The sequence below is a fragment of the Triturus cristatus genome, chromosome 6 (assembly GCF_964204655.1).
Source record: "Triturus cristatus chromosome 6, aTriCri1.1, whole genome shotgun sequence".
In the NCBI taxonomy this organism is placed as follows: domain Eukaryota; kingdom Metazoa; phylum Chordata; class Amphibia; order Caudata; family Salamandridae; genus Triturus; species Triturus cristatus.
Window position 1 is genome coordinate 1,547,514,966 of NC_140589.1, and position 14,243 is coordinate 1,547,529,208.

The 14,243-nt window shown below is 44.3% G+C and overlaps 1 protein-coding gene across 1 annotated transcript in view; it reads left to right on the forward strand.

The window, feature by feature from the left end:
- Positions 1-8,479: 8,479 nt before the first annotated feature.
- LOC146821651 (uncharacterized) overlaps positions 8,480-14,243 on the forward strand; it is a 2,850,214-nt gene continuing 2,844,450 nt past the window's right edge. Inside the window, exon 1 of the mRNA XM_085609890.1 lies at positions 8,480-8,887. Within this exon, the coding sequence (XP_085466016.1) occupies positions 8,480-8,887 (408 nt within the window). The remainder of the gene's footprint in view (positions 8,888-14,243) is intronic.

The following is a 14,243-nucleotide window of genomic DNA, read 5'->3' on the forward strand; positions in this document are numbered from 1 at the left end:
TCAGCTATGATCATAGTAGTGGAAGATATCCTCAAACTACCTGAGTCTGATAGTTGTGCTTTATTTGTGATTTTTATTTTTCAGCCGTTTAAAAATATTTTTAATTGTAGCATACTCAACCGCCGACTAGGATTAGTTCTACAAATGGCATACTAATTTCTATGCTCGTTCCATTTGTATGATCATCAATTCAAATTCTACCAAGTTAGTTTCTGAGCTTCACCTATGAAGGTAATTTCTGGAATCCCTCAATGCTTAGTTCTATTTCCAAGATTGATAAAAATATGTATATGCAACTTCTGTGGGTTCTCAGGACATCACACTTCCATAGTTTCTGCATCTATGCAGATGGCACCCTAATTTGCATTGGTTTTCTGGCGAATATCTAAACACAGAGATCATTTGTGAACCTCTGTGTCATTCTGCTTTACGTAAACATAAAGGTGCTTTGTCTTGATATAGCATAAATGTAGTTGGTCCCACTAGGCTCTCCTGGATCTTTTACAAGCATTCCAGCCTCCTGCATTAACCTGGCACCGCTCAGTCGGGGCTTCTTTGCAGCAAAGAAAGCTAAGAGATTGAAATAGCACTTGGTCTGACTCTCTTTTAGTGCACACATTAGCTCTATAACTTTCTTACATTTCTGCTGAGCTTCACCAGAAATCTATGAGACCTACTCTTATTTAAGGAACCTATAGCTATTAGTAAGATTCCCACCCATTTTGACTGTGGTAGTGGTATCCTGGACACTGTAAATGCTGGATTTATTAACAAACTCCAAGACCTACAGAGTTCGGCAGTGAGAGTCATATTTAGCTCATTGGGAGCCATTTGACGTATCTAATCACTTAATTGGCTATCAGGCTAAGGACGATACAATTTAAAGCACTAAAAAGCACAAAGCATTGAACAACAATGTCCCTAAATGTAGCTCAGACCTTCCCTCACTCCACTGAACTGAAAGACCTCTCCACTCTATAATAGGTAACTTATTTGATACTCCTTCCTTCAAGTCCAAGGCTCTCAGGAGGTCTTGCTTGTAGCCAGGGCCGGACTGGCTGTAGCGGGCACCGGGCAATCCCCTGGTGTGCCGCACTTTGGGGGCCGGTTTTGGGCCCCTGGGGGCCGGTTTTGTTACAGGGCCTTTTTTGCAGCATAGCAAAAAGGCCCTGTAACAAAATCGGTCGAAAACCGGCCCTGGCAAAGAGCTCGGCGGCACCCCAACCCCCCTGGGGTGCCGGCCGAGCACTTTGCCAGGGCCGGTTTTGGTTCCCAGTCCGGCCCTGCTTGTAGCATTTCTTGCCTTAAATTCTATAGGATATTGATAACTTCCAATTCTACCGCACGCTCAGGCTTAACTAGAATTTGTTCTTCACTTTTTATCCTTTCCTGCCAACGCTTTATTCTTCATTTTACTCACAGTGCCTTGATGTTTTAACTATAGGCTGTGCTTTATGATTTTCCCAAAATAAATAAAAAAAAATACACAATAATGGGACTATAAAACCTTTCCTAGAAATGTGTTTCAAGGTGAAAACCAAACAGTTCTAGTAGGTGGAAAGTTGGCATCAACCAAACCAAAGTTGAAATTACTTGTAGAAGAAGCTCATGTCCGTGGGTATCATGAATTCATGTGTAAGTGTTAACCAAAGTAGAAATTTCCTCTCATGTTAGCACTCTATTTAGAAGCATGTCAAAGAAGTACTGTATGAAAGTGGTACTGTTAGTGGGAAAGATTTCAGCCTCACCAAAACCAGAATTACCTCATTAGATTCAAACTCCCTACTTGTGGACATGCCCCTTCAGCTTTCATCCACCTCAAAAAGGAGGTGGGCAATCTACAATTTAATAAGAACAAGGAGGGGCAGTGAGCCTCCTGCTAGACAGACGCAAAGGTAAATCGAAGTGAATCCAAGCTGTTGCTATCCAGAACACCCGACAAGGAAGTGTAATTTTAGATATGTGCCTACCAAAAGAGTGAGGATAACTTCATAAACATGGGTATTCTAAACAACCACTTAACAGTGACCTGATTACTTAAAGACATGCAGATGTACTTTAAATATATCATATTTTAAACTCTAATGTGAGCTTCTTATTAACACAGATTAGGAAGTAGAAAAATAGATTCTTATACATTTCTCCCCAAGAGAGTGGACAAGACATTTCATGCAGGAAGATCAAAGACTTAGACATCTCTTACATATAGGGTCCATGGGTTAAATTAAAAGTGAAATAGTTTAAGATTCACACTCTGCAATTGTTTCACATTTATAATCAATAATTTTTACGTACAAATCCAGAACTACAGATGAAACCTTTCGTTCATTATAAAGCAGGGTCATTATTAATTCAACTGGAAACCCATTTCGACTATTAATTAGCAATAGTTTCACCTTTTCTGAGAAGGTCAAGCGTTCATATCAGTGCCCATTTTCAAGTCTATGTGCACATATATGGTAGTTCATTTACTCCTGGCCTTAAATGAAATGCCTCAGAAGCTTGGGTGTGCATTGAAAGAGATAAAACCCAACACTATTAAATAGAAGATTCTGGAAAAAAAAATTTGGGGGGGGGTTGCATTCAAGACATAATATCCTGTCCGGGAAGACTCTTTAAATGGTTTGTCACTTTTATGATGTACGCTCAAATCTTTCTTCCCAAGACCTCCTGCATCTCATTAACAGTATATTGTTTTTGCAGTATGAGCCTTTTACAGTAAACCTGGATCATCAATAGGGTATGCAGACTTTGTGCCGCGGTTGTATACCAACAAACATTTTGCCGCATGCTCTGCAGCACTTAATGAAACAGCACTTCAGTTGGAGGTGGCAAAATGGCTGTGAGCATAGAGGGGAGCAGTAGTATGGGGGAATCCCTAATAAAAAGAAAAAAATTAAAATGGCAAAGCTTCAAGAGTGTATCGGTGTTTGTCCTGCAGTGAAATGCCTGCAAATCAGCCAATTGAATTACATTCAAGAGAAGTTGAATGGCATCTCCCAATATCTCTTCATTCTATCCATTAGTGGATGTTGGATATCAGTCTGTTTTTGGGTTTACCCTTCAGGGAGGATCACAAAAAGAAGATAGATGTATATTTTTCTGCCTATTGCTAGGGATCCCATGCTATTATGGCCATCTTCCATTGAAAGCTGCTGTAATGTTAGCCCTGAAATATGTCCTTTTGTTCGAGTCAAGAATATTAACCACCTTATGGCTGATACAATATTTATTTTCTGCATAAGGAGTATGTTTTATGTAGCCTGATTTTAACTTTACTTTTTGGCTTTCACCCCCCACTATGGTTACACAGTTAATGCTTCATAATACATACCTGTATGACTTCACATATTACTTTGTACTCAGCTGACAGGTATAGGGGCCTGCCTGCCCACCGACTCGTTAGTGTACTCTTTTGCTCTGTAAACAGTCTTTCACTTTGCATAATGATTTTTCCATGTCTGTCTGTTTGGAATTTTTAGAACATTTCCTGTGTTGTATAAAGCGTGTTTATGCTCTACGGCCTAGTAAGCGCTATATATAAACCCATATAAATCAAAGAAACGTCCGGTACTTGTTAAAATGGGAACTCCCATATCTCATTAACGGCTAATCATAAGCTGTCGTTAACCCCTGGAGATAAAACAAAGATTCCCAGTGATGTCATTTAATTAGCATATTCTGTAAAACCATTCCACTCTACAGGGAATGGCATCTGTTTGATAGATAATAAAAAAAGCTAAATGCCGATGGTTTCCATTCTGATTCTCAAATGAGCAGTCAATGAAGGACCACTTTTGATAAACCAGTTCATAAATGTTTGTTTTCCACATTTATATAGCACTAATTTGACGTAATCAACTAATTTACATTGTAAATCATGTATACTCCTCATGCCAAAAACACTGGACTGACCAATTGTGTACTTGGATCGCCTTTATTTAATACACACAATGCAGATTTCCTATGAGTGCTGCACCCGCTTCAGGGAGAGATGCCAAGAAGTCAGACTGAGTGAGCCCTTGATGGGGGTAGCTATGGGAATTGAGATTTCTGTCTGACTTCCAGTTTCTGTTGTCACTGACCTCTGCTATCACTGCCCTCTGCCATCAGTGCACTCTGGTACCCACAGAGGTGTCTATAACTGTGAAGACATGTTGCCAGCCTATGAGAAATATGTTGTCTGTGGAAGTCCAGTAAAAAAACATTTACACCTGTATGTGATGTTATGTTATGTTATGTTAATTCCACTTGTAACGCGCTCGGCTACTCGAGAGTGTCCCGGCGCGAACCCAAGGGGAGATGGAGAGACAATCAAACGAAGAGATGTGTTTTGAGCTTTCTTTTGAAGGCTGCGAGCTCCTGAGTAAGACGAAGATTGAGGGGGAGAGCATTCCAGGCCAAGCTGGCTTTGACCAAATGCTTTGATAGCATTTATTAAATGTTTCGCTTACCCCCTTTGTTCACTGCTCCATTGCCTGTTCATCGCCAAGTTTGAGGACCACACATATTTACTTTACATTAATAGAGGTTGCTATGGTGGTGCTCGAACAATGTTTAGAGTGGGGGTGCTGCCTTCAATGTTACGTCATTGGCGTTATATGGATTGTGAAACGTCCAAGCATGACACAAAGAACAATTGTAGCAAATCCACCACACCCATTCAGCAGGGGAGTGTAAAGGTGTGGTATGTAGCCAGTGATGCATTCTGGAGTACACTAGAGCAAATGTATTCCCAAAGCATGGGGTATTAGCACATTGTCATTTACAGGCAGCACGTTTTCTATTAAAATGGCCACAAAATTCACACTGACAGGCAGTTTTACTGATAAAACTATATAGCGTGCAAACAATGTGTGGAAACTGGGTTTGAGCAAATATTTATCATTTGCACACTACCATGTAAAGTGTCTTGATTTGATCCTATCAAAACCTTTGTTTACATATTTTTTTTGTGGGGGGGCTTTATATAGCTCAAACATAACCCGAAGGTATCAGAGTGCTTTATGTTTTTTTTTAGGCACTGGGAGTGTCTGATTTGACCTTCCAAATTGTTCATATATTTAGAAATCTTTTTATAGGTTATTTACAGGTATTTAAATGTAGTTGCGTGTTAAAAAAAAAACTGTCCCCTTTTCAAAGTTTGCATGTCTTTACCATCCAGAGGCTTGGTGGCAAGGTTGTGTGTTCTCCCAACGATGGTCGGGCCTGCTGATGTGGCATTTCTCATGAGGGTCCTACTGCTGCCCCCAACCTTCCCCTTTTGGAAAGCATATACTGTTTGCCCAATTAGACCCCTGAGGGGCTGTCCGTGCTACCACGTTCAAATGACTTGGCTGATGCTGGTGAGTGGGCCCAACCCCGACCTTTGACTTGCTGGCTGCCACATCATTGAAGAGATGACAACCTAGAGCTAATCTAGTACCAGACACAACAAAGATCGTTGTCTACGCTGAAACTTCCCAGGCCCGGAGACAAATTGTGAGAGTGGAAGACACTGACAAGCTTCCAGATGCCGGGGCTGCTCGTGCTGCCACACCCCCTGTTTTCTTGGGCACTGGCCAATTGGGCCTGTGTGGTGTCACATTGTTTCTTCCACCAGGGTCATTGGAGCGGTGAGGCATGCGTCTCCCATCTGCTATCATACAGGGTGCACCTACGAGGCCCACGATTGGCTTACTGGCGGTGCTGGCTCCTCCGATAACGCTGCTCCATCACTCTCAATTAGTGACAAACTGTACTCTGTCCTTAAGGCTGTTGAGAAGATTGATACTACTCTTAAGACCACGCGTGCATCACTGGAAAGCAAAAAAGATGCTGTAATGGCAGACTGCTGCTGTTACACGCAGATCACCACAATCTGGCACACCAGGCCTCGGGAACTTGAATCCTCGCACACAATAGTGGAGTCAGTGGAATTCCTGAAACGCAGCGCGAAAGACGCGGAAAGTCGCCCATGCCAAAACAATGTGCGAGTGGTGGACCTACTGGAAGGGGCAGAGTGGTCAGACGCTGTCGCTTACGTGGAGCAATGGCTGATACAGCTGTTACCTCAGGAGACTTTCTCGAAGTTCTTCTCAGTGGATGCTCCCATCTTGTTGCTGCATACCGCCTGTCAACGGGTTCCAACCCCATGTCGTTTTTGTTCCGCCTACTGAGCTACTGCGACAGGGACTCTACCTTACGCGAGATTCGGAAGATGTGAGAGATTACGGTGAATAATGCAAAGGTAATGTTCTTCCCAGATCACTCTGTAACGGTGCAAAAACAGAGAACTTCCTTTTTATCAGTCGAGCGCCGCTTCTGTGAATTTGATATTTGTTATGCACTCCTGTTCCCAGCACACCTGAGAGTGGTATCTGGGGGAAAACACACTTCTTTAGCTCCCCCGAGGAGGTTTGGGACTGGCTGGAGATGATGGTTCTGTCGATGACGGACCGGTCAGCATGGCACGGGCTGGTGCTACGGCTGGTGGTAGGGCAGCTCTAGGGGACGTGGCTGTCGAACCTGCTTGATGCACTCCTCTCAGTCGCAGGATGGACCTGACTTGGAACAAGTCAAACGAGAGCGGCGCTAGGCTGTGCAGGGTGCTGCTGCACTACGTGACACCGTACCAGGCTCTGAGCTGGAAGACGACTCAGGCAAATCAATTAGCAATGATGGCTCCTCGACTACGTGGCCCTCTGTGGCGGACTCTTCGGCCTCACCTGATGAGATGTGCGCAAACGGCCGAGGAGATTATTTGACAACTAGATTACCCAATTATTACTGTATGGTAGTCCCATTATGACGATTGGCCACAACGTGACACGTTCTCCCCAGAAGGTACATAATTATACTGCCTTTCTGTTACATGGGTGAGAGATAACCGTTATGTGGCTGTGACCCGGGCCGATTCAGGTATGTTTTAATATTAACTCATTTTGACTCCGTGTTCAACAATGTCAAGGTCTGGTATTTGCATGGGTTCTCGGAAGTTCATTCTCACTTGTGCGGGATTCCCTCCTATTGGCTGCTTAGCTTTCCCCTGCCAGTTCCCCAACTGGTCGACTCTTGCCTATTGTAGTTATTTGGCTGTTTGGGCGAAACATGATATACTTCTACTCCATTGGTATTTACTTTTTTATGTTAATGGTTTAGATTTTTCCAGTTATGACCCATGACTCCTCATAGCCCAGTCCTTCACCGCAGGCCACTTTTATACTCAATATACCTCACTATGCCCTCCCAGACAAACATGCAACGTCCAGCCATTGGGCACCATGTCCTTACATGCATGATCCACTTTAATATAATCACATGGAACGTGAGGGGCATGCACACGCCCTCACACTGTTACTCAGTTTACTCCAATCTGAAACTCCACTCCGCACATATTGCATTGTTGCAGGAGACTAATTCAATACATACAGCAGACACCAAGCTGCAGATAGGTGTTCGACAGCAACTATTGTACTTATGCCAGGGGAGTGCTGCTGTGGGTGAGGCCCTGGACCACCTTTGTGGCAGGCAATATTATACTAGACTCAGAAAGCCGATATATCATAGTCAAGGGCCAGCTTGACGGCCACTTCGTACTCATAGGCTCTTTATATATGCCCCAAACTCTGACCAATTCACCTTTTTACATGCCTTCTCGAGTACACTGTCTCAATGGAGTGGTGTGCCATGGCTACCAGGGGAGGACTTTAACAGGGTATTAAACACCACCCTTGATCTCTCCTTTCCTCCACTGCCCGTACCCTTGCGACCTCCCTCGCATATTTATTACAAGATTGGCTGCATCATTGGCAGCCAGTTGACACATGGCTATTCCGTAACCCGCATGTGAAGATGTATTCCTTTTTCTACACTCCACATCAACTACACATTGGCATCGACAGACTGATGGGTGCGTCATTGTTACTTCCTTCTGTTATACAAGTGGACTTTCTGGGCCGTACGCACTCTGATCATAATGCCCAAAGTCTACAACTGCGATGGGCGGTTGATCCACCCCCTACCTATACCCATTGATGTTTCCAACCTACACTGCTGGAAGACCCTCCCTTCCTAGCCTCACTTGACTCGGCCATTACGGAATATTTTGACATTAATGCCAAAACAGCCACCACCAAATCGATAGAGTGGGATTCTTCCAAGGTGACAACACAGGGACATGGTTTGGTGAACACAGGAGACTATGAGGCAACTACTTACTAGGGATATTTTTGGGTTAGAATACAAGTTCCTTGATCTGGAAACTTAGACTGTAGATGATCCCAGTGGCGCAAGTGGCCTAACGAACGTTTGTGTGAATACGTCATTGTATTAGAAAGACTACGTTGTCTTAACTATGCCTCACACTCGGCCTGCACACATGACACAGCAGACAGAGCAGGGCAGCTCTTACCATGGCTCATTCATCAGGCTGCGGCCCCAACAGCCCATAGTGGCACTTCGTTCTGCTGCAGGCGCAGTCCTCTACATGCAACGCGCCATGCATAACAAGCTGAAGCGGTACTGCACCCAGATGTATCAGTCAGTTACAAATGCAAACCTGGACGACTTCAGTTCCTTTTTCTCTGCACTGAATTTGCCCCGTATTAACCCAAACCACAAAGCAGAGCTGGATGGTCCCATTACACTCCTTGAAATAAAGGACACTATCAAGATGCTGGCCACTGGCAGATCCCTAGGTCCTGACTGTTTGCAGACGGAGCGCTACATAGCATACCCACCTCAATTAGCCCCTCACCTACTGACAATGTATGAAGAAGCCCTCTCCATTAGAAGCCTTTTTGCCTCCCAAAGAGAGGCAACTGTCCTCTCGATACCTAAACTTAACAAGGACTCCTTGCTCATCTGCTCCTATAGACCATTAGCCCTACTTAATACTAACTACAAGGTATTAGCCAAAATTCTTGCGGGCATCCTTGCACTCTTAGTCCCGGTCTTGATTCACTCAAATCAAAATGGGTTGAGTCCCCAACCATAACACTTCCCTGAACCTACGACGATTCTTTCAAGTTAGAACCGGTGCCCGGCAAAACTGGCCTTGTGCCGGATGCATGCTCTTAGACCCAGAAAAGACCTTTGGTTCATTGGAATGGGATTACCTCTTTGATATGCAGTCACACTATGATAACGGCCACCTTTCGATTTCGATTAGTAAAACTGCTATAAGTAACCCCCTAATCGGAGTCAAGATAGGACCCCTACTTCAGGGTCCATTCCCTTACATAGGGGGACTAGACAACGCTGCCCGCTATCTCCTTTATTGTTTTCCCTGGCTATTGAACCACTGGTGCTTGCAATGCAAGAGCGGGGAGTGTCCTGGGGCATCCCCTTACGTGACAGGATGCATGTGATATCTTTATATGTGGACGATATGCTGCTCTACTGTAGAGACCGCACACATCCCTTTCACAGTCGCTGTAACTCTCGATCATTTTGTATCCCTCTCTGAATTGGGGGTTTTGTCGCACTACAAGTGAACTAATGTTCAGATGCATAATGTATACAGGGCCGGACTGGCTGCTAGCGGGCACCGGGCAGTTCCAAGGTGGGCAGCCAGGGTGGGGGCCAATTTTGGGCCCCTGGGGGGGCGTTTTTATTACAGGTTATAGCTGCAAAATCGTCCCCTGTAACAAAATCGGCCAAAACCGGCGCTGGCAAACAGCTAAGCCCACCTCCAAACCTCCCGGGGGCCGGCCGAGCTGTTTGCCGGGGCCGGTTTTGGTGCCCAGTCCCGCCCTGAATGTATATTACAGTTCTTAATTTGAGCCGATGGTTTCCAGTGCTCAGCACCGGCACTTAATCATCAACACCATAGCTTTCCATGAACACCAGTTAAGGACACATTCATTTATGGGGAGATTAGGTGATTTGCCCAGAATCACAGGGTGTTGAGCCAACGTGGAGACTCAAACCTGGTTTCCCAGCTCCGAAGCTGGCAGCTCAGGCCATTAAGCCACATCCGTTCCCAACTTTCATGGTTAGAAGTTGATTCTGTTTTAGGTGGCGCTAACAGGAGAAATGGGCTGGTGCAAGTTGCCTCCTAACGAGAGTCCTGGCACTTATATTTTTACGAATTAACCACGGGTATATTATGCTTCTCTTGTGCCAGGAGTTTTCGAGTATGCCTTATAGTTTTAACACATGGTGCAATCTATACAAAAGCGATTGCTCCCCCCGACACCGTCTAACTCGCTCATGCAGATTCGAAGCAAATGAATTTCCTGTGTGCTCCACAGCAGTCTTCCCTCTTTATTTCTTTGAAATTCGTCTGCCTACATCGTCTGGAAGTGAAGTACACAGAAGTCTTTAATGTATACAATTTCTAGTATTCACCAAATGCGTGATTGTTTATTTAAACTAATGAGAGCATTTAACGTTCATACAAACTGCAACTGTTTGAAAGGTTTTTGTCCCTACTATCCGTGTATACTTGTGAAAGTTATAAAGGGCCAGCGGCGGGGCCAGTGGGATGATATGGTTTCAGAACACTGGATAATTGCTGTTAGTTTCCATCAGTCTGAGGGTAGCAGTTCAGGTGGCACCTTTAGGCCTAGTGTGCGTTGCAGCGTGTGACTGAGTACTGTGGCAATGGGATCAGACATGCCAAACAATGCAGCCATTCCGTCAAGGAATTTACCTTGAAAAAAGAAATTGATTGAAAGCAGTTTTGAATAATCACCAAGTTACAGGATAATAGTTCTGCCCTATCACACTCGGCTACCGGCATTACATTCTTGTTGATGTGTGACCAGCTCTTGGAGAATTACGCTAGCACGTTGAAACCAAGAAGTGTTTGTCATCTGTGCCGTTGAAGGACTAGGAGAATCCTTTGACTATGGGTTGTCCCTACTCTTCTGGATCCCCAAAACTCACTTCACTTCTTTAACCCCTTCGCTGCTGCGGACATTCCGCTGCAGCGCTGGGGGGGGCAGGGGGGCAGCGCGGTGGGCCTGTGCTCATGACGGAGCCGCTCCGTCATGAGCCACAGTTGAGCTGTGCTCATGACGGAACGGTTCCGTCATGACTCCGCCCATTTGCGTTGTCGCCCCGCACAGGCGGGGAAACAGCGCCGCGCAGGCGGAGCGGCCGCCGACAGGATTGTCATGACGGAACCGTTCCGTCATGAGCACACGGCAACCGTGGCTCATGACGGAACGGTTCCGTCATGAGCAGGGAAGGGGTTAAAGTCATTACTTCACGCTGCAAGCAGGCTTGTTACAGACATGATCTCATTGGGCACATCACACCTGTACTCATCCAATCACTGATCTCTTTGAGCACATCACACCTGTACTCATCCAATCACTGATCTCTTTGAGCACATCACACCTGTACTCATCCAATCACTGATCTCTTTGAGCACATCACACCTGTACTCATCCAATCACTGATCTCTTTGAGCACATCACACCTGTACTCATCCAATCAATCCGTCAATGGCTACCCATGGATGCAAGAAGTATCTTCAGTATTGGCTGTATTCACAAAGCACTCCATACTGTCACCCCAAATACCTACCCAAAAACGTACTTCATCTTGAATCCAGTGACCTCTGAGAAGCAGGGATTCCCTACTCTTGGAAACTGCTGTATTCAAGAAACAGCCAACCCTCACATAATCCTTCACCAGAAGTGCTCTGAAGATCAGGAACTCCCTCCCGCCTAAACTGCGCACAAACCCAGGTTATAACTCTTTTAAGAGAGAACTGAGAACCCTACTATCACAAAGACACTGCCCATCTTGAAAGGAACAAACCCCACCTTCAACACCCCATCCTCTCTGAGTGAACGTGGCTTTTTACTCTATAAGGTCAGGCAGTGGGATCAATTTCTTCTTCTTCTTCACCTTCCAAGACTAACTGCTACTAGCGCCTTGACGCCTTTGGACAACTGGTGCGCTATAAAAGTCTTTTTTTCATCCATTCAACTTCAATTTTCTGTTTGTAGTTCACATACTCTTTTCCTGCCTCTTAATCTTATCTCATCAGATTCTGCCCTTCATTCTCCACATCACAGGTGAAAAGACTGAATACGCTGCAAATCACTAATGTAGATACTTCTACTCTGTCCCCTCTGGTCCTTTCACTTGTATGCCTTAGTTATTTTCTTGTATGTTTCTCTGTAACGTCTTCTCGCTGTAAAGAGCTCCGACAATTTGAAGGTATGGTCCGTACTGCACGAAACCTGAGCCTCTAAGTAAATAAAACATGCGCCGGTGGGAGTAGTGTCTGAGTTTTAGATAATATTTCCCTGAGCCCTGTAATTATCATGCTGTACTAAAACGTGTTGTGCTCGTGTCTTGTAAGATGGGGCGGATGCATCACTGATACGGTCCTGCCTCGACACATCATTTGTCACTCCCAAAGAAGAAAAAAAACGACAGATTCCTCTCAAAATACTAATATCGCTCGCCATCCTTGGCTGCTTCCAGTCACATAACATTCGATGCAGTCTTGATTTGTGTTGGGGCAGTGTTGATAAACTAGGCCGTTTGGCTGTAGAGATTTCTTTAGGTGACGGTGTTTGCGCCAGTAGCCTTTTCATCTGCTCCAGTTCTTGGAATTACAACGTGTGATTTGTGGCTGCGAGCATCTATCGACCAGACAGTCTTTGTGCGTGATTAGCTCACATTGGCACATTATTTTCAGTTAATGTTCTGCCTGTTGGGTGAAGCGTCATGCTATAATGTGCAGACACTAGAACAAAGGGTTGCAGCATCCCAGCAAGCGAATACTTGGGCCTGGTTCAAAAAAGGGAAGTGACAGTTTTGAGTGAGTTTACACTTTGTAGTAAGTTTACTACTTTCAGTATTCACAAACCCAAAGTGTAAGTTTACTACAAAAGTGTAAGTTACATATCTCCATCCCCGGAGTAATACAATTGGTTTACTCTTATGTGGGTTGGTGAGGTCTCTCCCTAGCCATCCCTTACCTCACCCTATCCCATCCCCTTTAGTAGTAAGCCTGCCCCTGTTCACACCCACTGCCCTGCATCCCTTCCACATTTACTATTATAATCTACAACAGTCAGGGCAGTGAACTCTGCACACTATAAGTAGTGCAAAACATATATTTTGTAGTACATTTTACATCTGCAGCTAAAACCACAGACCACACAGGGCATAGATGCTTAGGCATGTGAGGGCCTAGCACGACTCAACAGACAGCCAAGAAATGATGATTGATCATTTGTGACCACCCAATGCGTGAGGAACACGATGCCGGCTCCCTGAAAGAAGTGTCAATGGTGCTGACTAGCCAACCACTGGCACAAAATAAGTACTGGTTTGACATTCTTTGGCATGTTTACTTCGAACATATCCTTGCTGCATTTCCCTACCTTAACCACTGAACTTAGTAATGCACTTTACCGTTATCTTCATATTCATTAACCCTTTTCATCATGGGTGGTTCTAATGATTCAGTGGCATTATGAATCCATTACAAGAATCTGTTTGACTTCATGGCCGTAGGTTCAGTTTCCAGCTGGGGCATCTCAGCCTTTAATCCTTATGAGGTTAATAAAATGAGTACCATTGAGTTGGGTATTAATAGAGATCTGTTTTCCACCACCACTGCTCCTTTGGGTGAATGTGCAGATTAGGTTATGAATGTCATCTTCAAGTCCTCCATCCTGTACTATGTCCTGCAGAGGCCATGTTTCTGCTGTATAAAATCACAGAAACAATTGTTTTTAATGTTTTACACTTAGCATATTTAAGTAATTAGCTACAATTTTGTATGTGTGTAATCCGCAATCATAAGTACACAGCTACAAATAGGATAGGAATCGATTTGTAATTTTATGTGATTTATTGATAAAACTTTAGGAAATATTGTGAGGACGAGGGTTAATATTGCGTGACTTTTTTGTGTACTTCGAGAAATACTGTGAGGGCGAGGGTATTGTGTTGAAATAATCTTATGCATGTCAGTCATTACTGATAAAGCCGGATTCTTATCTACCTTACCATCACCAAGAATCCTCTCTGGTCGCCAGGATCTTTTTATCTGCTAAATAGCGTAGAGGGGAGGAAATTCAATCTTTAGTACATAATCAACAAAATCAAATCTTAACTCCAAAGGACCACTGACTCCGAATTTCAAATTTTAGGGATTTATTACAAAGCCAAAAATAAATGCACCGACAAGCACCTCAGCAGGAGGTTAAGAAAGTAAATAGGCACTAGTACAAAAAATATCCTATGCAGGAGTCACATCCGACTCAAAATAAGAAGAATAGTTA